Source organism: Dicentrarchus labrax, unplaced genomic scaffold (assembly GCF_905237075.1).
Source record: "Dicentrarchus labrax unplaced genomic scaffold, dlabrax2021, whole genome shotgun sequence".
Taxonomy (NCBI): Eukaryota; Metazoa; Chordata; class Actinopteri; family Moronidae; genus Dicentrarchus; species Dicentrarchus labrax.
Genome location: NW_026136712.1, coordinates 13,665,723 through 13,693,722, shown reverse-complemented (window position 1 = coordinate 13,693,722; position 28,000 = coordinate 13,665,723). Strand labels below are relative to the sequence as shown.

Here is a 28,000-nt window from a genome sequence, read left to right as displayed (position 1 = left end):
AATAACCCAAAAAACACCTTTTATTATTGAAAGTCTTACGAAATGAACATTACAAAGTCAACACCGCAGCTAATTCTAGAAATGGCAGCAAGGGTATTGAGGGGACATGCAGTACAAATGATAATGAAGCAAACTGAGAGTATAGATTATTATGTTTCCTAATATTGTTCATGAGTTTTTTTGCACCAAATAAAATATGATTAAGTTAAATTAAGTGTATTTTAAGTAGAAGTATTACTGCAAAATAGCACAGGGTATATAAATGCTGTGGTATGTGGCATTGGTTCATGCTATATACTAGTCCCTATATAAATAAACATTAGATTAAAAAAAAGGTCAAAAGGCCACAGAAGCAGGTGACAGATACATGTGTGCGGGCTTAGAAATATCTTTGAGTCATATTTGATATCATAGAGGATTCTTATAAAACAGATGGCTTTATATTGACATAATGAACGGTGATTCAGGACTCAGCACTGAAAGGCGGGGTCGTACCTTCCTCTTCGGATGTTCCTGGATCCGCGGCGAGGCGGGAACAAGATGGACAGAGCAGATAAAAAAACAAAGAACAAGTAAAATAGAGAGACTATCAACTGCTGTTTCATATGAGCAAGAAGCAAAGTGTGTGTGTGTGGGGGGAAGAAAACATGCAATGAACCCAAGGCCTTAACAGCAAAGCATCAAACATAATTGAAAGTCCCATCTGTACCTTTGGTTATTCAGAAAGTAATCTCTACTTCTAAGGAACTTGCAACTGCAGATTTGATGCTATCACACAGCTACAGTCACAAGATTAAGGCAAAAGATTACAGCCTGAGACAAGCATTTTTTAGTTCCTTGCACGCTGCAGGCATGTCACATCACAGCTAGCATAGGCAGCATTGTTGAGTGTGAACAAAAGAAACGACAGAAAGATGACTCCTGTCGTGCAGAGATGAAACATAGAAAGAGCTTGTTAATCTATCTATCTATCTATCTATCTATGGTCTATATCTATCACAGTAGGAAATCTGCATCACTGCTTCAGTGCCAAACTTAACCTCCCTCCTCCATCGGTTTAGCATTGCAGGCTCACGAGGGACCGACTGAAAACGCGATATTTAAATCATCTTTTTATGCCACACATTCTTCTTCCTTGTCATACCTGGCAGAAATGAGGAGCAGGCTATTGAGGCCTGCTAATCCCCCGTCTTTCTCACTCCACACCAAAAGATTTTTTTATTTATTTTTTCAATTTCCTCAACCTCGACCAACTCAAGTGACATCACTTAAGGCAATTTATCTGACTTCTCGCAGCTCCCTCTCGAACCATAAAAGTTCCCCTTCAGAGGATACGCAGTATGCAAACACTTTGATTTATTGAGTTCTGTGTGGCGTGAGAGTTTAAAGCAGTTTCACTCTCTGTGTCCACTAAAGGACAGCAACTAATAATTATTTACACTATTTACACAATTGATGCATTGATTGTATTTTGGATTAAACAATCATTTGGTCCATAAAATGTCAGCAAATAGTGAAAAATTACAATCGCAGGTTTCCCCAGACCCAATGATAACGTCTTCAGATGTCTAGTTTTGTCTGACTGACAGACCAAAACCAAGGATACACAATTTACTATCATAGAAGACAATAAAACCAGATAATATGAATGTTGCCAAATATGGAGCCAGTGAAGTTTTGCCAATTTTGCTTAAAATTACTCAGATTCATCTATTTCTGTTCATTAACTATTGATTATTTGACAAACTCTTCATTACAAATGATACAAATTCAGCTTCCTCATCACACTAAACAAAGTGCTACAGTTTTTTTTTTAATCAAATTAAATAAATATTGCAAAGTGTTGACACTCCTGCCACTCATCTCATGCCATGATGGAAATGTCATCAAAGAGCTTACGAGCCAAGAGGACTAATGAAGATTTCTGAATGCCATCATTCATGCTCCCTCTCTCTTAACAAAACCCGCAGATGGAAAACCATCTACTGCACGTCCACCATCTTCAATAATAAACCCACATGGTCTCTGGTTGTGAGTATGGATCAGACAGCAAGCAGAGGGGCATTCAGCAGCGAGCCGCAGGCATGTGTGTTAGCTGACAGAGGAACACAGCAGGCACACACAGATGGAGGCATGCCAGAGCTCTTACTTAAATCCCCAGCCAGTTCCCCCCAGGACTATCGCTGCCACCAGAATTGCACCAGCAACCGAACCTATTATGATATTGGTACCACTGGGACCTGTGGGAGTGAAGCCAGTGAGGGAACAAAAATAAAGAAAAAAACAGAATGTGAGAGTGCCGGGGAACCAAAATTTAAATACGTTTGGTTATCTTTTTTTTTTTTCTTACATTTTGTAAAGCAACTGTAAAGCATCGAAAAGCTGCTAAGATCTATAAAATATTAGATTTTCAATATCAAAGCACTTTCAGCCAACATGGAAAAGTAGAAGAACAAGTTATGATAACTGCCTCTCATTAAAAGGCTGTGATGACTGAAGGTCCCACAGCTGGAAATATAATGTTATATAATATAATAAATGGGCACACGTATTTGTGTGCATACATTTATTTCTTCTGTAAAGCATTTTAGTTCATGCTTGTTTTGTTTTTGTAGAGATATATATAAATAAAAAGATACTAAAACAATTTTAAAATATTTTTTTATTTAACCTTTATTTAACCAGGTAACAAATCAGTTGAGATAAAATCTTTTTCAATGGTGTCCTGGCCAAAAAGTGCACGTCAATCACAGTATAAAAAATATAAAAACAATACATTACAAATAATACAGGATAAGAGCTAAATGTGCAACCGTGACAGTTAGAAAAATGCTGCAATGCATGTCACAAAACATGTCTCTTTTTTCACGATACTCCCTTTAGTCATAATTGTTTATTAATATGCTTTGCTAGTTGCCATTAGTTTTTATGCAGCAATTTATACTTTTATGTTACTTTATCTCTTATTTTGTGTCTCATTAAATCCTAAAGCCCACACCATTTAAAAATGCTGTAATTCATGTTTCGAATCATTTTTATTCACATACTTTTGTGTTTTAATCATTCTTTGAGTCGCATTCAGTCGTGCCAATAGTAAATTCTAATCGTAACTAAGAAAATAAAATGCTATTAGATTAACTTTAACTACTACCTTGTAAAATGTATTAGTTTAATAAATAATAAATTGTTTTTGAGTGAGATATTCAGACCATGTATGTACTTGGAATTATTTTAGAAAAACTGAAGACATAAATTACTCATAGTTTGGGTTATTTTGAGGAGACACTATAACAGCACTGTGGCTGCCTGATGAAAGGACTACATGGAGGTAATCTGCTCAGTGGTTACCTTTGTATTTCTCTGGGCCCTCTGGAGGGGTGGGGATGGGGATCGGGTCAAACACGCTGCAGTCCTTCCCAGTGTAGTCCGGATCGCAGATACACTTCACCTCGTTACTGCAAGTCTGTGGGACGAAGAGGAGAAACTTAAGTGGAAATATTCTACATTTTATCTTGTTTACCACCCCCTGAAACCTTTTCACCAGCAAAACTCTAACTAATGTTGTGCTGCTGTAAAGCTCCACTAAACAAACAAACAATACAATCTTGAGTTGGGACCTGCCAGCAGTGACTCACCCCGTGGTGGGAGCAGATGCGTGAGGGCGAGGAGCCCGGGCAGGTGCTGAGGTTGAAGGTGGTGACAGGGAGGCAGCGACGCTCCAAACACATCATGTTGGGCCCACATGGCGCCCCATCCTCCACGTAGCCAAGATCCAAGCCGTCATCCAGCACCGCATGGCCGCCCCTGCAGGTCAGATGGTCACATTAAATCCTGGTTATTTTATTCTGCTTCTCTCACTCGGTACCTGTATTTGATCGTCAGTGCATGCCATAGATCTTTCTCTTTCTATTTCTCTCACATACTCGCGTTTACATTTAAATGCGCTGATGGTACCAAAAAAGTGACTGCACACTGCTTTGTAATGATACAGTGAAAAGGAATTTATTATAGTGGCTACATGATTAAAAACAAACAAATAAAGCATATTGGACACACACTGGTGTTCAGTTTGACTCTAACAAACTCAGAAATGTCTAACAAATATGTTGAGTACATTTTCTTCCTCAAAAAACATTTGCATAGTAAATTTGTACACATGCGTCCTCACGAGAGAAACAGCTCCATAGCACTTTCTTGTGAACATTGTGCAGCAGAATCACCTGCTTTGTGTTACAGCGCTGTCAGATACAAGCAGGGCTTCCTCATTTGTTTTTCAGAGGCTGATTGTACCGTTTGATCAGTATCAAAAGGTGTCAGGTTCGCTTCAAGGCTCAATTATCCTTCCTAGATCAGTGCTTTCTCTAAATGCTGTTTGGCATGCTTTTCTCTCCCATCCCGCTTTCCCTTGAAGGATCCTCTTTTACCAAAATAAACAAAGCTGCCTCACCTGCAGTCCATGTATCTGTTCTGATGGTGGATGGTCAGACTGATGAGCTTCCCCTGCAGTTCACCAAACCTCGGCCTGGCTGTCAGATTGGTGCAAAGCAGCAAACCACACAGAACGTCTCTGAAGGAGATGAGCAAGAAAGAAAACAATAAAATAATGACAAAAGGCTCATATGAGATTTTATGCAACAAAACCAATTCAGGCTTTTCTCAGCAACATCCTCCGTCAATCTAAGTTGTTTTTGATTAAAATTATGTGTGGTAACACATGTATCTAATGAGCTGCTCACTCACTGTTTGTTGCACTGCACCCATCCCTGACCACTGGTGTCTGGCCCACAGTTTCCTTTCTCTGTGCCCTCAGAGTTCAGCTTTTCATAGCAGAACCTGTCGGCTGAGTCTGGGAGGAGATAACAGAGTCTGTCACTGAACTCTGACACACAGCATTGTTTTAATTGGTACTTGTCAGAAAAGATTTTAAAATGTGAGTGGATGACTTTATCCTTCACCGTAACAAAAAACCCCACACATTTTAACCATCTGAGGGTCATGCAACATGGAGAAATAAACCTCAGTATCCAATCCAAACCTACTGTAGCCCCACAGAGTCCTGCACTGGCCATCTCTGGTCTTACAGCGCCCTCCATAACAGCGACCCTGGGGGGGAGGAGGAGGAGGATGGAAATGATGATGAAAAGAAGACAGACAGAAAGAGATACGTTTTACTGAATGTAACAAGAGAAGCAGTTACAAATATTTTTTTTATTTATATTTAACAGCATTGACTTTACCTGTCCAGCATCACACATGTAGCCATCCAGTTTGTGGACATTATGAGGACACTGCAGGAGAGAGAACGTTATCTGTCTGCTCAGCATCACATATGGTATCAGATTTAAATTAATAAGAGTCATAGAAATTTTTAAGCATCAGATGTGTTGGGGGCTTCTTTTACCTGGCTGGAGTCTCCTGTGCAGGTCTCAGGAATGTCACAGTCGTTAACAGCGTTGCGGCACGTCGCCCCTCTCAGCTCGTACTGTCACAAAGCAACCACAGAAGAAGACGGAAAGATAGGGAGATGAAAGAAAGAAGAGCGTGAAAAATAAAGATGTGGGGGATGTGAGTAAGAGTCAATGAGAGCCTTAATAGACGACAACAAACTGTCCAGTTAAGGCAGTGGTGTGTATTACAGCAGCTCACCTTGCAGTCCCTGCAGCAGAGACCGTTGCTGCACATGGCATTGTGGGTAAGGGTGCACTTCTTACAACAGTTGGCTCCACTCCGTGCACACTCCTGCAGATCAGAGAGGGTTTATCGTACATGTGTAGATCATGAGGGTCAGGGCTTTGGCTCAAGGCTTTCATAACTTCCTAAACTTACATAACTGACCACATTTACACTCCAACACAAAGGTAAGAGGGGTTCTGGGGTAAATATAGTTCCCACTTTAGCCGTTTGTTCAATGAAAAGCCTATAAATTCCTATAAATACAAACTGTACTTAATTAAACTGTATGATACCCTATGTATCTGTACGGTAGTATACTGTATGATACCTCCATGGGAGGGATAAATACCCTACTGTATTTGCAGTTTGAATAAAATATTCTGGAAAGATTGGAAAAGATGTAACCACTCATTTACATGTGCGTGACCACCTTTCACACTTTGCATATTGTGCATGGCTGCCTGACGGGATAAAACTGCAGAAACAAGCTGATACGTTCAAAAGGCTGAACAGGTGAAAATGATTTTAGTAAAATCAGTCCTCTTTGTGTACAAGATGAGAAATTAAGAAATGTGCTCACCACTAGTGATCCACAGTCACATTCCTCTCCCAGCTCCACATATCCATTCCCACACTCTGGTGGGTCTAACAACTACAGGAAAAAGACAAAATAAGTTCAGTAACTATAGAGGCAAAATGAAAATAAATTAAAACCAATTTAACCAAATGATATTTTGTAAAAGCTGAAAATAGAAGAAGCCTCAGTGTGAATCTATTCATATTTCAGTAAGAAATGTTGAGATCAACCATGTCTCACCTTGTTGGGCTTGTTGAAGAGACAGCTGCCTCCTCCCTGTTGGAGGAAGCGCAGGTACTCGTCTATACTGCAGCGAGAGAACTTCCTGGGCAGGTAGTAGCTAATTGATACAAAACAAAACACACTGTGATACAAGTATGATAACCTGTCAACCAAAAAAAACACAACATATATAAATATTTGACAAGAAATAAAAGTGACTGGGTGTGGAATATAGCCTGGTTTCCTCAGGCTCCTGCTTTCATTCTTTCTCAATGTACAAGAGGTCACTGATTAATTTATTGTAAATGGAGTGCATACCCTGTGTCCTCCATGATACAGCCCAGCCATGGGTCTGGACACCTGCAGTCCTCTGGACACACACACAAAACATTTATGTGATCAAGACAGGTCAAGATGTGACTGCACACAACAAAACATTTAGAAAAAACCTTTGAAATTTTGCTCTGCGCTGCTACAATCTCACCACTTGAGGGAGCTGTTACAGCAGAGGTTTTCTCTTAGATACATTGGACACATTGAGCATGTTCTCAGTGGAAAATTCAAATGAGTGCTGAATCACAGGTTTAAACTACTTGAGCTTGTTTAGAATTTTATCCAAGACAACTTGAAGACACTTCGAAACATTGCAGAAAAGAATAGAAGAAAAAAGAGAGACTGTCCTTGAGCAAGATCCCAACCAATGTCTGCAATGTATGTTAGTCTTACCGGCAGCCGGTCGCTCTTTGTTTCTCAGCATGCCAATGTTCTGGCCAAGACTCTGACACAATGTGATGGCCATGGGGCCCACACTGCCAAACTGAAGACACACATATAACATCAAGTTACACAATTTTTATAAAGTTCACTGGACAAGTGCTGTGATTTGTAGCCAGTCTCTCTGATATTTACAGTGTGAGGGACACAAGTCTCACCTCATTGATGCCTCCACCCCTGGTGAGCGAGCAAATGCCCCCGATGTAGGCCGCCTCGCTGCGGCTGCTCATGAACGTCTTCCCACTGTAGTAAAGACAGGGAGACTGCTGTAATAATAATAATAATAATAATAATAATAATAAATAGGAGGAAGAAGAAGGAGAGGGAGAAGAAGGACAAGGAGAAGAAAGAGAAAGTGAAGGAGAAGAAGGAGTAGGAGTAGGAGAAGGAGGAGAAGAAGGAGGGGAGAAGGAGAAGGAGAAGAAGAAGTAGGAGAAGAAGGAGAAGGAGATGAAGGAGAAAGACAAGGAGAAGAAGGGGTAGGAGAAGAAGGAGAAGGAGTAGGAAAAGGAGAAGGAGAAGAAGGAGAAGGAGAACAAGAACAAGAACGAGAACGAGAAGGAGAAGGAGAAGAAAGAGAAAGAGAAAGAGAAAGAGAAAGAGAACAAGAACAAGAACAAGAACGAGAAGGAGAAGGAGAAGAAGGAGAAGGGTGGGGTTGGAGGAGAAAGGAAATGAAGAAACAGGAGGAGAAAGAGGAAAAGAAGGAGCAGGGGAAGAAGGATGAGACAACGAAAAAGAAAGGGTAGAAGGTGGAAGAGGAGAAGCAGGAACAGGTAGGAGGAGAAGGAGGAGGAGGAAAAGCTGGGAGGGGAAGGAGATGAAATAGGAGAAGAGGAAGATGGAGGGAGAAGCAGGAGGATGATAACAACAACACTAATTAAAATCAGGAGATTGAACCAACGAGAAGAGGTGAACAGCGTCGCAGCGTTCCTTGATGCTCTCCTTTCCTGTACTTCATGAAGTCACGCAGGGTGAGCAAGGCGTCGTTGTTCACGTAGACCTTGTTCTCCGAAGACCAGGTTTCCATGGCCACCAGGACGATGCGAGTGTTGAGCTGCTCCTTGTAGATCTGGACACATCAAACGGGAAATCACGAGCAAGAATTATGCAACAGCAAACACACTCAGAGAATTCCTCTTTTGTCCTGTTGGCAGTTATCAGCCAAGCAACAAGATTCAGGACTGCAGCCTGAACATGAAAACGTGTGAAAGTGAATATTATTATGATCAAAAATGTCACATCAATTAAAATCAGAGAAGTCTGAATGTCTTGGAGGATAACAGATGTCTAAACTGCCTCAAAAAACAACAGAAAAACAACGAATAGGAAGGATACATGAATCGTTAAAACAACCGCTAAAAGTCGAAAAATGTCTGATATATTAAGTATTAAGAAATATAATAAAATGTTGAGATTACATATGTTTTTTTATTTAGCCCAATTTCTACATGAGGAAAAGGTAAAAATAAACTTAAACTAATAATTTCCTGTAAGTCGAAAAATGTCTTATCTTAGTGGGTTAAGTGACTGTAAGATTTGTGGTTGAAATAGTCTTCTTCAAAGGGAAGGGGGCGCTGTTGGACATGGCTCTTCTCTCATCTCTGATTTATGTGGAATAGTAACAAAGAAAACTGCATCCTTTAAGAAGAACACTTAAGCTGAATCTTTTGCTTTAGAAGCGAGAGCTGTAGCCAAAGACACGTCAAACTGCATAGAAGTTAGAAAGGTTCTCATTTCACAGAAAAAAGGCAGGCAGCAGTTGGTTGCCGTGGGAAACCGCCATCACTGCGTTTGTCCCCAGCCAGTGGAGGGTTTTTCCCATGCTGAGCGTGAGTGAATTTTCTGCACTTCATTTGACTGTTGGGAAGGTAATCACATCCAATCAGCTTCAGGCATACCCAGAAATATCATCACTGTATATATGATGAAGGAGTTAACACTGAGAGGTGTAAAGCCCCAGCTCCTCACTGTACTGTAGTGTCAGACATTTATTTATATATTCATAAAGCTATTCCTGGTAAACCTCTCGCCTCTGCTGTAAAGATCAGATGTATATTTGTCGTCTGTTCCTAATGCTCTGATCAGATACATACATACATGAACATTAATGTTTGCCGTTATAATAATCTGCAAATTAAAGGAGTTGCGACGTGCAAGAATTCAAAATACAAGATCAGTGCTGAACTACTGCTACTCTGTTCTTAGTGAAGAGGTTTACAGCAATGTTATGTACTTAATTCCTTCTCTTTTTTGCACTAATTCTAATCTAATACCTAACCCTAACCTTTTTTTAGCATAAATGAGTGAATGATTTAATAAAGATTAAATAAAAATAATAATCATAAATCTAAATATACACTAATCATACTTCTCTTTGAGAATGCAGGAACAATCTGATTTACCTGTAGGTTTTTCAGCAGAATGGGGAGCGTAGTCATCCTGTTATATAAGCTGGCAACCTACTATATACTCTAGACAATCAACCTTAGCAGCTAAATTGTGCTTCAACCTCCCTTAATTTTTCATCCTTTTATATAAGTTGCTCCCAAAGTGGGCGCCACAGCACCAAAGAGAGCTTTAAGAACAGACTAGGGATGCTGCAAAAGATGTTCTTTTTCTAGTGCCTATCTAGAAACATCTCTTGTTGTTTGTTCGGTTGATTATATTGTGTTGAAAGTGATGCAACTCACGCTGAAAATATATAAAGAAATGGTAAAAATAACTGTACTTAATCTATATTAACCACATTCTTGTACATTTAAATGTTATTACATGTTTATTTATTTCTAAATGTTTTCATACATATAAAAATAGACTAAATTAACCCTTCATAACTACTAAAAGACCCTGTTAAATGAGGATGAGGATTCAAGAGATAATAGTAAATATTTGCTATTTGATAAGGTAATGTAACAAATTCTGGTACAGCCTTTAACACAATCTGACCCTGAATAAACCCTGAGATGGTGAAAAAAAATGACATCAGACAATGATATAGCTTATGGCAACAGTATTTCAACTCACCGCATCGGCCATGTTCACCACTGCTTTGGCAAAGTTCTTCGTCTGAGTGGCCGACCGACGGAGCTGCACAAACTTACAAGAGGAGAAAAACACTGTTACTCCCTTTCATCTATTTTCTGTGCTGATTATAAAGTCTTATCAACAGAGCACCACTTGATTAAATCCTTACTTTAATGAGAGTAACACTCACTTCTTATTATTACCTTCACGCAGCAGTTAAGAGAGATAAGGTAAAAGGAAAAACACCTTGGAGCTGTCAGCTTCACACCTACCAGTTCATGGTCGTTGACCACCATCAGCTCGATGTACTTGGTCTCAGTCTGGACGGTGCGCTGGCCTCGCCGCACCTGGAGGGGGCAAAAGACATCAACACAGCCAGACAGTTTGAGTCCACTGTCATAATCACCTTCACACAGGACAAACAACACGCACACACACGAACTTAGCAGGTGAAACCATTACGCACACAGAGCACACACTCAAACTCACACACACACACACACACACACACACACACACACACACACACACACACACACACACACACACACACACACACACACACACACACACACACACACACACACACACACACACACACACACTTGCTGGTGAAACTCTAGTCTTTGTCCTTGAGAGGGCAACTACTTGGAGAGCAACAACCATTCACTCATTAAGCAGAATATTTGCTCTGCGTCTGAAAAGATAAACTGCAGCTTCTGTATGCAATTAGTGCAGCAGTGGAACAAGAAAGAAAAAGTACTTTTTTGTAACTTCATTCCTAAAAATAAAAATAGATTCTAAATTAATGGATGAGATCTGGGAAAACGTCTGTGTGCTAAAAAAGACAGTCAGACACGGCAAAAAACACAAGTAGTCAGTCAATCATATAGGTTTAAAACACACCTCCTGGTTAGTCAAACTGGAAGAGAAAGCTGTGATAACCTTAGCAATGAACTTGGTGAGGACAATGTTATCATGTATAATCAATAGAAACAATGAACAAAAGTAGAATAATAAGTTCTGTAATAGGTATCGCAGTGCTTTGAGCTAAATGCTACTGTCAGCTTACTAACATGCTCAAAATGACAAAGCTAACATGCTGATGGTTAACAGGTCTTATTAGCATTAAACACAAAGTACAGCTGAGGCTCATGGGAATGTTGTTTAGTCATAAAACAATGTGTTGGACACATTTTGACCTGATGCTGGACGATAAGTCAGGAAATCAACAAAGTTATCACAATTCACCCAGAAGGGAACAATTGCTTGTACCAAATTTCAGGCAATCCAAAGTTAACATTTCAAAACTAAAGTGTGCCTGATGAAACCCAAATCTGTCGAACTTCACTCCTCAGTTTGTAATTAAGGCTTTCTGGGTGGGGTTTTTTGGTTGTAGTCCAAGCAGTGGCAGATTCAGGCTGTTAAAGGGGCAGGGGCAAAAAACATAAGAACACCAGTGGACAGAAAGTTGTGATGCATTTACAGTAAAACTGCTTAGTCAGGGTTAGGATTAGCACCCTATATGGCACTTCATCATGTTTTCTCCACTAGAAGAGCACCATAAAGGGAAATTGATCATGTTTTCTCTACTGGAAAGGCACCCTAGAGGGCATTTTATAGTTTTTTTCCACTGGAAGAGCATCGTAAAGGGCACTTTATCATGTTTTATCTATCTACCATAGGATAATCCAAAAGTAATCAAGTGGCATCACTTGAGTCATTTTCTCAGATTTTAGAAATCTCCTCCAGACATATGAGACTTCTATTTTCATTAGCATGAAAGCTGAGACAAGCTATCAGTCTGTGTGTGGAAATTTGGCATCATCTGACAGACTGTAAAATATTAATTGTGTTTGCATATCTCAACTCTGATGTTTCCCTCATGCTGACACTTGTTGCAATACATGCAACACGTTCCTGGGAAACCATCTGTGTGTGTGTACACGGAGGTGTGTGCTGGGAAGAAAGAGACTGTCTGAAAACTGACATGTCTTTTTGAGCGTCTCAAGCCTTCTGTAAAGACGAGCTTCTCCTCTTCAGACCTGTCGTCTCCATCCTGCAGCTCACCGTCTCCTTCACTGTGGACGTCTGTCTGCCCCTCAGGCTCTGTGCTGTTCGTGGAGCATCCTGGGAAACACACACACACACACACACACACACACACACACACACACACACACACACACACACACACACACACACACACACACACACAGGGATAAGGGAGAGTAAGAGAGAAAAGTGGCTAGTCATCAGTCCAGGGACGGATGTAACCATGTATTTTAGTCCGCTGATCTGTAGGAGAAATCAATATCACACAGCCAGCGGAGGAGAGGGGAGGCAAGGGGAGAGTATAACTGGCCAAATGGGAAGGGGGAGAGGGTGGGAGGAACGGCAGGGGTTGGGTGACAGGAAGGAGTGGGGGAGATGAATCCAGAGAGGCGGAGGAGTGTCAGGGACAAAAAGGAGAGGCGGAGGAGAGGAAGCCAAATTAGACATTTAGCAAGGGCGAGGAGGGCAGCTGGACAACCTGAGGAGGACACTGTACGCTGCAGAGTGTGTGTGTGTGTGTGTGTGTGTGTTGTGTGTGTGTGTGTGTGTGTCTCAAGAAAGCAAGAAAGGCAGCCAAAATACAGACTTGCATTACATTTGATTGTTTTAGCTCATCCAATGTCAGGGACAAAGCTGAATGTGATGTCTCCAAACAACAGCAAGCTACTTTTGGTGTTTATCAATAAAAAGTTGCATCCTGTCACGTTTCATCCAACTCTCATCTTTTGGATTTGTGCAGCAGATATTGTGTCACTAAGGCTTGTGCTTTAGAAAGGGGGGGGCAGACAAAGAGACAGGAATTTTGTATCCATCAAACTTTTATCATTGCATCAGGAAAGACTGAAATAGTTTCAGTTACAGAGGAAAGTAACTGTGTCGAGTCTCTGTGAGGAGTTTCTCTGTAAGCCGGACGGTGGTCCTACCTGGACAGGGAAGTGGAAAGAGGTCGATGTCCGGCATACGATACACAATGTGGTCCTTCTGCTCCTGAAACGCAGGACAAACAGAGTGACGGAAAAAGAGAGAGGAGGGAGGAATTAGTCTTTTTTTTCTGTAGCTGAAAAGCTAAAAGTAATGTTGGCACTGAGTGTAGAGTAAAAAGTAAAGTTTTATGTTAAGTAGAACTCCTTTCCTGAGCTACTTGTTTTAAAGTTATGACTTAAACCTGAACAAAATATGGTTATAACTTTAGATGTATTAACACCAAATGCAGCTCTATATTGGTGATGACGTCCCCCCAAACAAAAGAAAAACATGCTTTTAAAATCAGTCAAGCTTTGAACTGACTTCTTCTCTTCCTGAACTTTAGTCCAAACCTTTTCTGCGTGAGAAAGCGCTGCCGTGTCCTTTGAGGTAGAGAAGGTTCAACGGGAAGGAAAGTGCTCTGATGCATAATTAATCAGTCACTGGGCTGTCATAATGGCAATAACACTACTGGACACTGTGGTACACTTGAGCTGGGGATAAATACTTTATGAAAATGACCCATCTGAGATGGAGAACCGAGGAGAGAGAAAGAGAGTGAGGGAGTTTGAAGATGAGCTGGGAGGCCATTGATCCATCTCTCCGGTCTATGTAATTGAGCTGTACTTCGATTACTGTGGGCCTTAATGGAAAAAAAAAGCTCAGCTTCTTCCACTCTAAACACTTTCCTCCAACTCCCTCCAGTCACTCTGTTATACATCCATTTCTTTTTAATACGACATCTATTCTAAAATCAAACACAAGTATTTTTTTGAAAGCTCTAAAAAGCCTCTTAAACTTTCTGTTTGCGAGGATTAACTTTAAATTTCTCCCCTCTCTCCCTCCCGTCTCCGTCTCTGTGAGATGATGTCTCCCTCCGATATGAGACAGGAGATGTGTTTCAGTGGTGGTGGATTGTGTATCAACTCAATACTTTCCATACAGCAACTCAGAGATAGAGTAACACTGTCTGGACTGATGGTAAGTCACGGTGAGATATGGAGACAGAGAAACATAGTGATACTGTGGGGCGCCCTCACTATAAAGACTTCAACCATATTTTTCACCTCCTAACGTCCTGACTCACCTCGCCGCTGTCAACAGGTTCAATCCCGTACGAGAAGTTCCCGTCAGAAAACATCCCCCTGAAACCAACGAAACACAGCAGTATGTTACTGTATGTTTGGGGATGTTTGTGTTGATCTTACACTCACAAAAATAAAAATTCTTACCACCTAAATGCACAATGGTTCCTTTAAATGATGAGTATTTTTTCCCTTTTTTCTTTAATTTGGTCTAGCAAATGTTTTGTAAGTATTTTGTTGATATTTTTAAATCTTGCTGCAGTATATGTATTGTAAAGGGAAAGCTATAGACAGCACCTAGTTAGCTTAGCTTAGCACAAAGACTGGAACCGGAGGCAAACAGCTAGCCTGGCTCTGTATCAGGTAACAAAATCAACTTAGTATCTTCACTAAGGAAGAAAAAAGCATAAAAACAACAATTCACCATTTTACAAGGGGATATGTGTCAGACTATTTATTGACTTTTTGTACGGATTAATTAATCAAATGTATATTAATTAGTGAGCTTTAGAGGTTCTTGTAGGCAGATTTTACCTTTGGACAGAGCATGGCAAGCTGTTTCTCCCTGTTTACAGTCTTTGAGCTAAGCTAAACCAAGCAGCTGCTGGCTCCAGCTAGATACTTTGAGATTTAAGACTAAAAACTAATTGATTTCCTACTTGAGGACTTTAGAAAATCGACACTGAGCCCCTAAATTTACAGCTTTGAACATTTGAATCACAGACAAACACCAAACTTTGGGTCCTGACTGAGTGTATATTCGTGGTGAAACGACAATATTTACTCAAAGTATTAGACTCACTGTAGGCCATGGCAGGTGGACAAAGCGGCCCAGGAGCCCGGCAGCCTGCGCACACGCCCATGATAGTAGCAGTGCTCGCCTCCCTGGAAATAAATAGTTTACAGTGAGACACTGAACCCTCCATCCAACTCAGAAAATGAAACCAACGCCGACTGCGAAAGCCCTCCTGGCCCCTAAATACACAGAGGGCAAGTATTTACTGTCAGCCTGGAGCCTACAGCCACGGGTCAGCTGAAGGATATCGGTGACTCCTGTACGACTCAGGGTCCGGAAAAACTACACCTACAGAAGCTGCAGCTGAGTTAAGTTTCACCAAGGAAAAACTGTGTGCATACAGTGTGTGTGCTTGAGTGATGGAGAGAGCAATTAAAGTGCCAGAAGAACGGGGGGGAATGTGAATTAAATTCAGATTTTTCCTTCAAGAGCACAGTTTTTAATAAGAAAGCTGGTTTTGTGCATGCATTGACCTTGACCTTGTGAGTCTTAAAACTCGTGTTGATTTAATTTAACAGCAAACCACATGATGGCAACAATTTCAGTTTCCTGCAGCACAAACTTGGGAGAGTAACAGCCAGAAAACAACCCAGCTCAAGTTTACTGTGTGTGTAAATTGACGCACTGGTGGCTGTGAAACATCTAGAGGCAGTGTTTGGTTTGTATGTATTGTATGTTCTGGGTCTTCAAAACCGCATGCCCCCAGTTTGTAACTCAGGCCATATCTCCAAGCTCAAGCCAAAATGACTTAAGTGACATCCCTTGATCTGTTTAGTCAGATTTTAGAAAGATACAGAAGACATTGCATTAGTTAATTGACTTTGACATGTAAAATCGGCGCAGTGCCCCTTTAAAAGTAGGATCATTTTGTCAGAGACTGTGCCAGTTTCAGCTGATACTTTCAGTTTGGAAGAACTGCAGGAAGGTGTTAGCTGTACAACCCGCTTCCAGATACCTTCATCTGATTATTCATAATCCCCTGGAAGGCTCCAACTGGATGATCGTGTTTGGAATATAGTGTTTCTACGCTGCCTCTCACAGTACAGGAATGATCAGATTACGACAATCGGAGAGCAGACTTGCCACTGTCTGTCAAGCAACATGTGCATGTGTAAAAATGTGTGAGAAAGAGTAGTTGAGAAGAAAAACAACTGTGCAGGGCAGGGGAGGATTTCTTTTTAAATAATCAAGCTGGCTTCATCTAAGTGGACGGAGATTACAGTCACATGTCTTTGTTTGTAGCTACTTAAAACTATGAAGTACATGCGTGTGTGTGTGAAAGAGAGGGTCAGTGTCAGGTGTTTGTAATGAACCCCAATAAGTCATGTCTGCCACCTGAGCCTGCTGTTGTCTGGCATGGCTGATAGACCCAAAAGAAAAGAGGCAACGTGGAGCTGCCACTCTCTATGCTTGGTCAACCTTTACTCCGAGCTGCACCTCAAACCAGAAAAATCTCTCGGACATCCTGTCAAGTCAGGTACGAACTTGCAAAACAATATTTTCCATTACAAATAAAACTTCAGCGATGTTAAATCAATAACAAGGAGATGTGGGCTTCATCACTGGATATGAACATGGGCTTCTGTATGGCTGAAAAGTGCAATATCCAAAATTCAGAAGCTGTAATTTTTTGATAGAAGCTCAAATGTGTGACAAGGCAGCATTATAATGAAACAAACGCAGCAAATGGCATTATGCTGCAAAAATGATAACTCTATTGTGAATATAACACAATCATATCTGTAAAAATCATTCTACCACATTGTACAGCTCTAAACTTTACCCAAAATATCTAAATCACACAAAGTCAGCCAGGTTCCTGTTGATAAGAAATCAATGCCTGACCGGGTTTGTCTGTCAACTCCTTATCCCGCCTCATGTCAGTCTCTTCTAGAACGCTATAACTAGAGTCTTTTATTTTCCTCACCAGGTGTGAGAGTCCAGCATGGGGGAGCTTTAGGTGAGTCTGTCCATGTCCTGTCAAACACAATGTCTCAGACCTCAGAGGACACACAGTGCTGGTTTGTGTTTGATGAAATGTGGAGGAGGGGGTGTTAATGCATTCTGTCTGTCTTGTTCTCTCTGTTTTGTTGTTTTTTTTCACTGATCTGATTACACTAAGGCAGCTGTTAACATTTTCGAACCTTAAAAGGCTGTAATTGCTTTACCACCAGTTCCATGTGACAAAACTAAAAGGATGAAGCTTCCACTCAAAGACTGGAAAAAATTAGTGTCTGCTTCATTCTTGCATGACAACATCAAAATGCATCTTAATCACTACAACTCACTCCTCTACTGTAATTCTAGTTGGTTGGAAATTCATCACAATTCCTCTGATCAAAAGCAATATCTCAAAACACTGAATGCAAATGAACAAAGTTGTTCCAATATTTTTCATACAGCTTATTTAGATTCATCATCAGGTCATCTGTTGAGGAAGAAAAGGACTTTAATCATTCATACCAAATAGTGAGACAGCCCCACAGCACTTAGTCCAGGGTAATATAATAAATAAATAAAAGGTAGGATTACAAGGCTAAATGGAGGAAATCAAATTGCCAAACACAGCAGACACACACACCGACTTTGAGGCACTGAGTGGGCTTTTCAGGATATAGATGCAAGAGCTTCCCATAATGGCCACTCACACAGTCAAATAAATAATTTTTGTATAAGAAAACATGGATTAATCGTGAAATATCATCAGTGCTGGGAGGACCGGGACAGGTAAGCAGGACACTAGACACAAGTCATAAAGAGTGACTGACAATATGGGTGAAATTAAAACTGCTTGCACACACAAATGGAGCCAAATAAACAGTTACGTCCCTCCAATAAGATAATTAAATTTGACATTATAAACCAACTAAATTAGAAAAGCTGGACTCAGCATTGTTGAGCTGAAAGGAGCGGAGGAAAGTTAATGAAACAATAGGAGCTAATGTAAAGTGAAAGGAAGACAAGACAGAACAAAAGCATCAATTGGGAATATTAGACTCCCTCAGTGAGCAAGAGAAGCATGTTTACTCCCAAATGAGTTTTTTTTAGATACAATAAGCTTTATTGCACTGGCAGGCAGAAGACAAAGTGAATAATTTAACAGTGAAACTATTTAGGGAGAAATATTAAGAGACTTAAATTAATGAGAACAGTGAACACAAACACTTTCCCCGCGTCTCTCTCCGTGTTTGATTGCAGCTAATTCATCATCAATGCCCAGGTACTGAGATAAATATTTAATATGCAGTGATGCAAGCACTGTCTATCAATGCATTAGTCTGTAAATATTATAATCGCTACTGAGCTCAAGCTCTGTATTTTATCAATCAGAGTGCCAAGAATTCAAACAAAGATGTTTTCCCCATTGACATCCCATATGTTTTCAAGCAATCACTATATGCCAAAAAAACTTGTTGGTACTCAGGCTCAAATATCAGTCTAAACTGATTTTGAAATCCAAGAAAATAAAAATACACTTATTTTCAGCAATAATTCAGCAGGACCCTGACAAATACATAAACCAGCTCCCATCGATTCCCTCCTCATCCCTAATTCTGTTCCTCTTTTAGTCGTGTGTCACTGAGATTCAATTCCAACAAGCCCACTCAATGCAATAGCACAGATGCACAGGGACCAATAAAAAAGTGACACACAAAAGGCAGGAGCAATTTATTGGCACTTCAATAAAACTAAATAAATCAAGATGAAGATGGTGGCGACGGGGGATGGGGCTGCAAACACAAGGTTCTTAGTCCTGCATGCAGAAAAGACGACGTAAGCACATTTGTGGTGTCTATTGTGTAATTTCTCTGTAGACGAATGTGGGTGTTTGCATGTGTATGAGAACATTTTCAGGTATTTGGATATGTTATGTATAGTACTGTTAACTGAAATCTGCCAACCATTTTATGGTCATATGGGTAAATGGGTTTAAATGTGCTATTCATCCAACAATGGTATACTAATAAATAGCCATTCAGACATAACAACTAAGATAATTCAATATTTTAAAAGCAGATGAATAAAATGTTAACATTTCCCTTCTACTGATTTCACTAACTAAAGACTACTATTGATCATACTATATTCATCTAAATGTAATCTTTATTCTTTAGAAATGTCTGCCTGGTCTTTTTAAAGACTGTATTTGCACCATATACCTAATTCTGTCAAAAGCTTTTGATACATAGACACTTAATTGTGTAAATAAACTAGATTAAAATCATTTTTATGTGTATATTTTTGGCTAAAAATGAAAACTTCCAACACTAACTACCTTAGATTAATAAACTGCCAGTCTCACAACATGCGATTACCCCATGGTGTGCCTCTCGGATCCCTTCTTGGGCTACTATCATTTCTAACTTATATAAATGAATTATAAACATGTCCATCTTCCATGTTCCACCAAACATTGGAAACTAATTATTTAGAACGTTACTATTTTAAGTGGGAAAAGGACATTTTGCAAACATACAGAGCTCAACAAATAGTGGATTTTAGATCAACACAAAAGTTTTTTGAGAATTAAAAAAAAATCTGGTTTGATTTATTGGTTTATATTTGTTTTTCACACAATACGCAACACAATTTTGACCAAGACATTGAATGTCTTTGCGCTCTGGTGAAGAAACTATCTAAGAGAGACACTAAATTACTGTGCCACATTTGGCAGATTTATCAATCAGGGTCTAAATCAATGATCTTTCTTGAGAATGATAAAATGGTCTTAGCTTAACATCTTGCTAAATTGCAGAGCTCTTTTCTCAAATGTAAATCTTCCTTTAACACTTACAAAACATGTATGAACATGTATTATAAAATTAAATGTTTATGTTTTTAAATACATCTTTGATGTTGTTGTGATTGTTTTATGTTATATTGATTGATAATGAATAAATCCATCCTCTCCTTGCACTCAATATCCCATATTATTTATGTATTTATTTCATTTGTTTGATTTTAACCTGTGCAAATAATCCTCTAACTCAATGACTGGCTCCACATCTGGTTCCAAAGGTCAAGTCAGACGGTGGTTGTAAGATTTGGTTTAGCTGGTTCTGTCAATCAATGTATGTGATTTGAATTCCCCTCACGACACGACAAAATAGACCCTCGCTTCTGCTGCTGACTGCAGGTACCCATGGCAACCATCTGCTGATTGGTCAGGTGGTCTTTGGCAGAGAGAAAGAGGGAGAAAGAGGGAGAAAGAGAGATAGCAGGAAAGGGACAGAAAAGAGGGAGGGACAGATGCTAAAATGAAGCAGAGGATGCAGACAGAAAGAGAGCGTCTCTCAGATGATGTTGAGAGTCGAGCTGTCTGCGTTAAGCGCCTGTCTCTCAGACTGTGTAAACAAACTGAACTCAGAACATTATTATACGCCACTCTGCTTAGATTTATAATGCGTGACAGACGACAACATCAACAATTCAATCATGTGTCCGTGTGCAACTGCAGGTAGAAGAGCTGTTTTTGTATATTCCTTCCAAAACACATGAGTCAGCTTATACACACCAGGTCCAACAGTTTACAGAAGCCTCAAAACATTTGCATTTCCTATGAACTTCTTCCCAAGGGCGAGATAAACAAGCACTGCTATTGTTGTTAATGAGTATGTTCAATTTCACTCAGGGGGAATACACCTATTGGAAACCTGCTCTAATAGATACTGGACATAAAAGCTATACTGGTGTCGGCATTGGCACAAAATCAATTTCTTTCAAATTGGCTATGATGGAAAACTCTCTCACTGACTTCTGTTCAATTCTGATAGATTCTGATAGAAATGAGGATGCCTCCTATAAAAGGCTATAACCAGCAGCCACTTGATTAGTCATTTTATCTAAATCTCAATAAGAAAGCGGACAAGTGTATTTCTGAAAATGTCAAACTATTTCTGTTACTTACCATATTCTGTGACAGCTGCCCATCCTCCTCATAGTGACGCTCCACATAGTCTGTAGACAGGAGATTGCTGGTGAGGAGAAGAAGAAGAAAGAAGTGAGAACAACCATAATGAGTAGTAATAGTAGTAATAAGTTTTAATTTCAACACTTCTGTAATTGTTTGACAAAGCAAGATTGTAGCATTGTGTGACTATTAAAAGGCCATTATGTGTCATTATTCTGGAGGGTTATTTAAGAGAAAGATCATTTGTATTATAATCTAGATAAACAAATTGCCTGATTTGTACGTAAAACCAAAAAGTATGAAGATCAATTTATTGTAAATGCTTAGAAGGTCAGTGAAAGGTATTGCATAAATGCAGTCCATTAGAGCCAAACGTGCGTCAAGCAAGATGAGGGGGAAGGGAGGTGTACATTTAGAGTGTTGTTTAGCCCGGAGCCAGCCTGTATAATGCATACACACAGGACATAAAGTACAATACTGTAGGTGGGCGGAAGAGACGGATAAAGAAAGATAGACCGTGAGCATGTGAGTTCAGCGATGTAAGTGACTGCTGTAAACAAAGCACTGAGACATTGTTTTGTGCATCTGTGGTGTGGATGTGGGAATGCTTTGCAGGCATGTGTTGACATACTGGTTGAGTTCCAGGTCAAGGATGAAGGATTTGTCGAAGGCCTCCACCAAGAAGCTGCTCTGGGCCAGATGGACGGGCTGAGGGAAGGAAGGAGGGAGGGAGGGCGAGGTTGGGAGAAGGAGGCGTAAGAGATAGAGAACAAAAAAAGAGCTGAGATTTACATATACATTTTAGATACTGATTTAAGTAGCAACAAAAACTCAGCGAAATTTAATCTGAATCTGATTTATGAATGTCCGCTGTCCACTTTCCTTCTCAATCTCAATATGCAAGTTATATTAGTTAGGCAGAGCTGGCGGACTTATCAACAAGGCAAGAGGGAGGCATGCATGGTGAGAAAGGGACATGGCCCAAAGCATTCCTTTATTTCACAAAGAAACTCTTTTTCGCTATCAGACGCCAATCAAACTGTGACCTTAAAATTCCACTGGCCATTAAACTTTCAAAATGTTTTCCCCAAATCCAATCATTACATTTTTTTATTACAATTTGTTGTTCCTGGAGCTATTTTTGCCCATTGTATTGTTTGAGGAAGTGTCTAGTAACAGCACACTCAAAAAGGGTTTTTTAGTTCCCTTGCTGATTGTTTTGAGTATACTTTATGTCACTTTTCTAGTCTAAACACACTACATACTTAAAACCTGCTTGGGATTAGTTAGTCATAAGGAGTTAGCACAGAGCTTTGGTGTTTGTGCATTAATATTTGTGTAGTGTACAGTGTTATTTGCATTTATTCTTCTTCAAAGGCTTCATGTCAGAGTTTTATACTGCAACATGGCACTCCAATGCCTCAAGTCAATTTGAAGTTACTCCATTTATATATAAGTCCACAGTCACATATTTCTATCAGAGGGCTTTGCCAATCCGTACACACCCTCTATCCTTAGGCTGTCAACTTGGACAAAAAAAACCTTTAACTGAGAAACCACAGGAGGATCAAAAGGAGGAGGGATCCCGCCTCCAGGACGAAGACATGCAGTAGTCAAATTACAATCCGGAAAAAGTCTCTTTAAGTCAAGGTCATCAATTCATTTTTGTGCTACGGTTCCTAGTTCGTGTTTCATGCTCAGGGGCTTCATATAGGGGTGAAAAGTTAGGACAATTCCAAGGGCCGATGACTGACAGGGGCCCCAAAAAATAGGTAAAAACTAATATACAATTATTAAACCATCATCATCCAGTATGTATATTTCAAATATAATAATAAAATTAATGATCTCTTTGTTTTTACTTGTTTTTGGCAGTAAAAGTTAAATATCCCCACTGACCAAAAAGTAAACATCCATATTGACCGCCCACCCCCCTGTATCTGCATGAAATGGTTTGGTCCTGCCTTAGTGCACTTATCAGTGAAGGTGTTTATTGCAGTCAGTAGATGGCCAGAACTACAGTGATCACAATGTTAACTAGTAAATCAAAATCTGGTTTTCAAAAAAGGAAAGAGAGAAAAGAGAGAGAGGAAAGACAAAGTAAATGATGTCAATCTGTAACCCAGTGTTTCAATAAGAAAGGAGCCTATAGTCTGTGAGCGGTATTAACCTGTTGGCTTAATGTCCATAGGGAAATAAGATAGCCAGCTACAGACTAGTGTTAGCCTACATTTAATCACCATTTAATCAGTTCAGGGAAACGTTTAGCAACATATTCATATTAAATCATTGTCCCTGCCCCTTGTAATAGACTTAACAAGCGATGAGTCAGCAGCACCCCAGTCTCCCCATCACTGTACCCCTCCCTGTCCCAGTGAAGAAGCTGAGCACCATTGTGTTCAATGACAGGCCAGTTAGCATCATTGCAGGGAGTCTGTGGGGATTTCGCTCTTGCTCTTTTTACCATTACAAAAAAGAAAATGAAATATTTATTAATGACAGAAATTCAAACACATTAATAACAATTATTTTCTCACATAATGATAATTATGAAATAAAATAAAAGAACAACAACCTACTGGCTGTACTGGATGCTGGACAGTTGGAAACAGTGAGTAACTTACCTGAGCCTACATGTAAGATACAGACAGTATTAAAATAATCCAGTTTGATACGTTCATTTAGATTGAATTATGGAATGACATCTGTAGATACAGACTTTATTATAATAATAATTAATAATAATAATTAATAATTGATTTCGTTAAGAGAATTTTCCATTTTTAAATTTTACAATAAAAATACATTGAGACTGTTAAAGATGGCCTTTAGCAAATTTTTTATGGTTGCTTTTAATCAAATAGTGAACGGCATACTGTATGCAGACTTGCATGCATGTACAAATCACCAGCAGTAAATATTATGCTAGTAGCCTACTAGTGTTGAACTACAAGAAGCAAGACAGTTGCAAGCCTTTAATTAGAGTTATGTAAAGCTTTTGATGGGACAGTTAGGTCCTAGAGATGTGGTGACAACAGCTGCGCAGAGGGGGCCCAATTAGATTTTTTTGTCATGGGGCCCAAAATTCCTGGCTGCGCCCCTGTTCATGGTTCTGCAAGGAGGGCAACAGTCAGTACACTAAGCATAAATAACTACTTAAAGCTTACTTTTAGATGAATAAACCATGCATCTTTTATTCACATCCCTGCATTGTGTTGGTTCCAGACACTGACTCAAACAAATGAGTCACTAATTTGTCACTAATTTGTATTTCATGCTTTCAGGGACATTTTGTGAAAAAATGTGACAGAATATGACAAAGGGAGAGTTGAGGAGGGAAGAAGATTGATGGAATATGAAATTATTTAACTGAAGCAACAAAAGACGCCGTCCTCCAGTAACCTCTCCGTGAAGGCGAGACAGCCTCATCCATCCCCGAGGCTTTTTGGACAAAGACTGTTGGGGCTCATCAGCTCTGTCTAACCTTGCTCCAAGGTGAACCCCATATCCAGAGTCAAAGCTCTGTGGTGGCTCCCATCAGTACTTACTGGCCAGCTGCAAGGCCGGTCTCATTAGTATTACAATGCACCGTCTGCAAACCACTTAGTATCAGTCTAACTCTCCACTGGGTCCATATACTGTACAATAGAAAGCCCACAATGGTGTCTGTGAGCAGAGATAAGAAAACTGCTGCAGAGCCCTGACTGAAGATTTTTTATTGTATTTTTTATTTTAACATAAAATCCCAAATATAAAATTTTGACACACCATACAGTATCTCAGCTCAAGACACTGAGTTCTATGGTTGAAAGCGACACATAGGGTGACACATTTTCAAATATTATTTGCTTCTAAACTCTATCTTAAAGTATAAATAGACAAGATTTGCTGGTTACAACTTCTAAAGTAATAAGCTAACACAGATCTTTTTCACAGCAGCCATGCTGACATTAAATAGTAGGGTAATCACAGGTGTTACCAGTGATACTAATTACAGTTCTGTTCCACTTAGTGTATCAGAGCCTTTTCTAGTGAGACAACATACATAATAGCAGCACACTGACTCTGTTTGACCTGAATGGAACTGAGCCTTCATTAGTATCACTGTAACACCTGTGTTTACCCTACTATTACATGCCAAAACGGCTGCTGTGAAGAAGGTCTATTGCTGCTGGTAAGATTTGTTTTAACATTTTAAAGACTAAAAGTCAGGGATAGATTAAGCTAAAGTTGAAGCCCTCCTTATTTTGAGGGAAGAGATTAATCTTAGTTTATAGTAGCACTTCTTGTTTGATACCAAACAGCGTGATCGTCTTCATTTTTGCTCTGTTTTACACCCGAAAGAGGTCACAAGAAAGAAATTTAACTTCACGTCATTGTATCTTTTAGTCGTATCACTAACTGACTTTTTAAAGCTGAAATTTTGAACTTGTTAGCAACTAATTATGTATTAACACATCAGAGACACGGAGCAACATTAACGTTTCATTAGAGTCATATTTCTAGAAACCTGACAAAGATACATTCACCATTCACTCTACTTTTAGCTCTGTTTTTGGAAAGATCTGGCTCTTTAGCAGCTAAATGCTCCACTACGTTCACCAGTTAGTTGCTAACATTGAAAACAACTTCCCACTGCTAGAGACAAGGTTGATGTGAACAGTGGAAGTAAAAGAGTGACATTGTGGGTCGTAAAACCAAAAACAAGAAGCTGAAACACTGAAACAACTATTATCTTTTAATTATTTGAGGTATCGCTAATATAAAAATATTGATTAAAGCAGCTTTAAGTCTAGCCAAGAGCACTAGACTTTTTACTGGATCCAACAAAACCACTGACACTTTGAAGTTTTTAAAAAAGCATCACGAAGATGCAAGCAAGTAATGTTTTAAACACTTTTTTATGTACAATTCACACAAAAGATTAACATTACATTAGGATTAACTTTCTCCCTCACATCTATATTCACACTCTTTTAATGTTTGCAGCACTCAGACTTCTCCAAAGTAAACAACAGAACACATCTTTCAGAGGGCCGATCATGAGACGCTGACCACAGAGGGTAGCCCAAGGTCAGACCTGTGTCATATCCCCTGACCGGCCAGCTGCTGACAGACAGTGTTCATAGCGAAAGGTAACGAGAGAGGACAGGTAGAGGTGTGAAATATTATCTAATGGACTTGAAAGGAGGAGGCAGTGAGGGGGGGGGGGTGTCACAGGGTGGGGTAAGAGTGACAGACACATGACCTCCAAAGAGAGGACAAACAGGTGAATCAAATGAGGGTTAAAGGTTTTAGAAATCAGCTGTCTTCTTGTACTTGTGTGAATATATAATGAATAATTGAATATATGTTAATAATGTAAATTTATTTATGAATTAATGTTATCTCCCAGCTAGTGTTTGTTTTATTTTTAGGTTATAGGGTTGGGTAATGCTGTTGGAAAAGAGGAGGCATGCTGTACAGACTGGGGATATATAATATACAGTATATGTTGATATGTGGCTATACTATATCGAAAATAATAAAGTTTGATCACAAAAAAACAGCTGATGTAAGACAAAATTTCTAAAACATTAACATTTTAAATGGAAACCGTGTCTGTTTGGCACAAATAAAAGGATGTGAAAGGATAAATATAGTGAATATCTGAATAACAATATCCTCAAATCATTCATGCTTACATAAAAGTATAAACTGGCACTTTTTCTAAAATCTATCAATTTAAATTCCTCCTTTATCTTTTGATTTTTAATAGAATTCCTTAGTTAGAGATCATCTCATTTTGTTTGGAGGAACTCATTCCTCACAGGATGAATGAACCTACTCCTTCACATGAGCAACGCATGAATAACACCCATTTATTAAACTACTCTTTAGACTATGTAGAAACTAAGAGAGGGGAATAAAACACGTGTGCTCGGCTCTGGTAGTTTGGGTGGAAGGGTGCAAAACAAGTTACGGGTGCAGACTAAACTCACCTGCACTCCGGCTGTGTCATTTTTGACCCGAGTGTCCAGGCGGCTGTGGAGCAGCTCCTCCCGGGAGTGGATCTGTTGCAGGAGCCGCTTGGGCTGAACCACCTCTTCTGCAGGCGGCAGCCTTCCCTCCACATTCGCCCATCCCCTCAGACCTGCCGAGGACACAAGAGGAGGCTCAGTGCACAGGCAGGATGAGATCCCAGAGAGAGAAGAAGCTGTATGGAGCTCTAAATGCAAGGTTGTTAACGCTGAATGTCTTATTTCTGCAGCCCTCTTATGGGATTAAACAGCTGGTGTCGAGCTGCTTGTTGACACCGATGCAACAATTACATGGTGCTTGTTGTTAGAGGTTCAGTGGAAACAGTACTGGACTAAAAACCATCCGCTTCTTCTAATCACTAAACATAACCTGCCTCTAAAACACTAAACGACAAGGTAAAAGGAAAGCTTACCTGTCACGGAGCACCGTGCACACACTGCAGCGAACAGCAGGCATCTCACAGCGAGCATGATGCTCACATAGTCCTAGTGATTTCCCCGTTACAGCGCCGTTAAATGAGCTGAAAAGAGGCGTGAGCGGATCTGCAGCGGAACTGTTGTTGACAGTGAAGACGAACACAACAGCGGGGGTTCCTTTAAACGCGGCGCCCACATCTCTCACCTCCCTCTCCGCCTCTGGTGAGTTAAAAGCCCCCCGACGAGGCTCCTCCGCTCGGCTCCAGCAGCATGGTGTCCGTCGGTGTCGCCGAGCTCCACGGCACGATCTCTCTCTCTCTTTCTCTCTCACATACACACCCTCTCTCTCCCTCTCTCTCTCTCTCTCTCTCTCTCTCTCTCCCTCTCTCTCTCTCACATACACACACTCTCTCTCTCCCTCTCTCTCTCTCTCTCCCTCTCTCTCTCTCACATACACACACTCTCTCCCTCTCTCTCTCT

The 28,000-nt window shown here is 40.0% G+C and overlaps 1 protein-coding gene across 1 annotated transcript; it reads right to left on the bottom strand.

Moving 5' to 3' along the window:
- Positions 1-2: 2 nt before the first annotated feature.
- On the bottom strand, positions 3-27,858 carry adam11 (ADAM metallopeptidase domain 11). The gene is given in 27 exon segments (XM_051417311.1): positions 3-513; positions 2,150-2,240; positions 3,349-3,463; positions 3,636-3,810; positions 4,454-4,567; positions 4,741-4,846; positions 5,040-5,103; positions 5,238-5,288; positions 5,402-5,482; positions 5,647-5,739; positions 6,254-6,325; positions 6,491-6,590; positions 6,791-6,842; positions 7,199-7,289; positions 7,405-7,489; positions 8,151-8,194; positions 8,196-8,318; positions 10,274-10,345; positions 10,546-10,620; positions 12,264-12,403; positions 13,252-13,315; positions 14,379-14,436; positions 15,179-15,261; positions 21,081-21,147; positions 21,715-21,791; positions 27,065-27,216; positions 27,517-27,858. Coding segments are annotated over 27 exon segments (2,346 nt in total). The 5' UTR covers positions 27,575-27,858; the 3' UTR covers positions 3-470.
- Between the last annotated feature and the right edge of the window lie 142 nt (positions 27,859-28,000).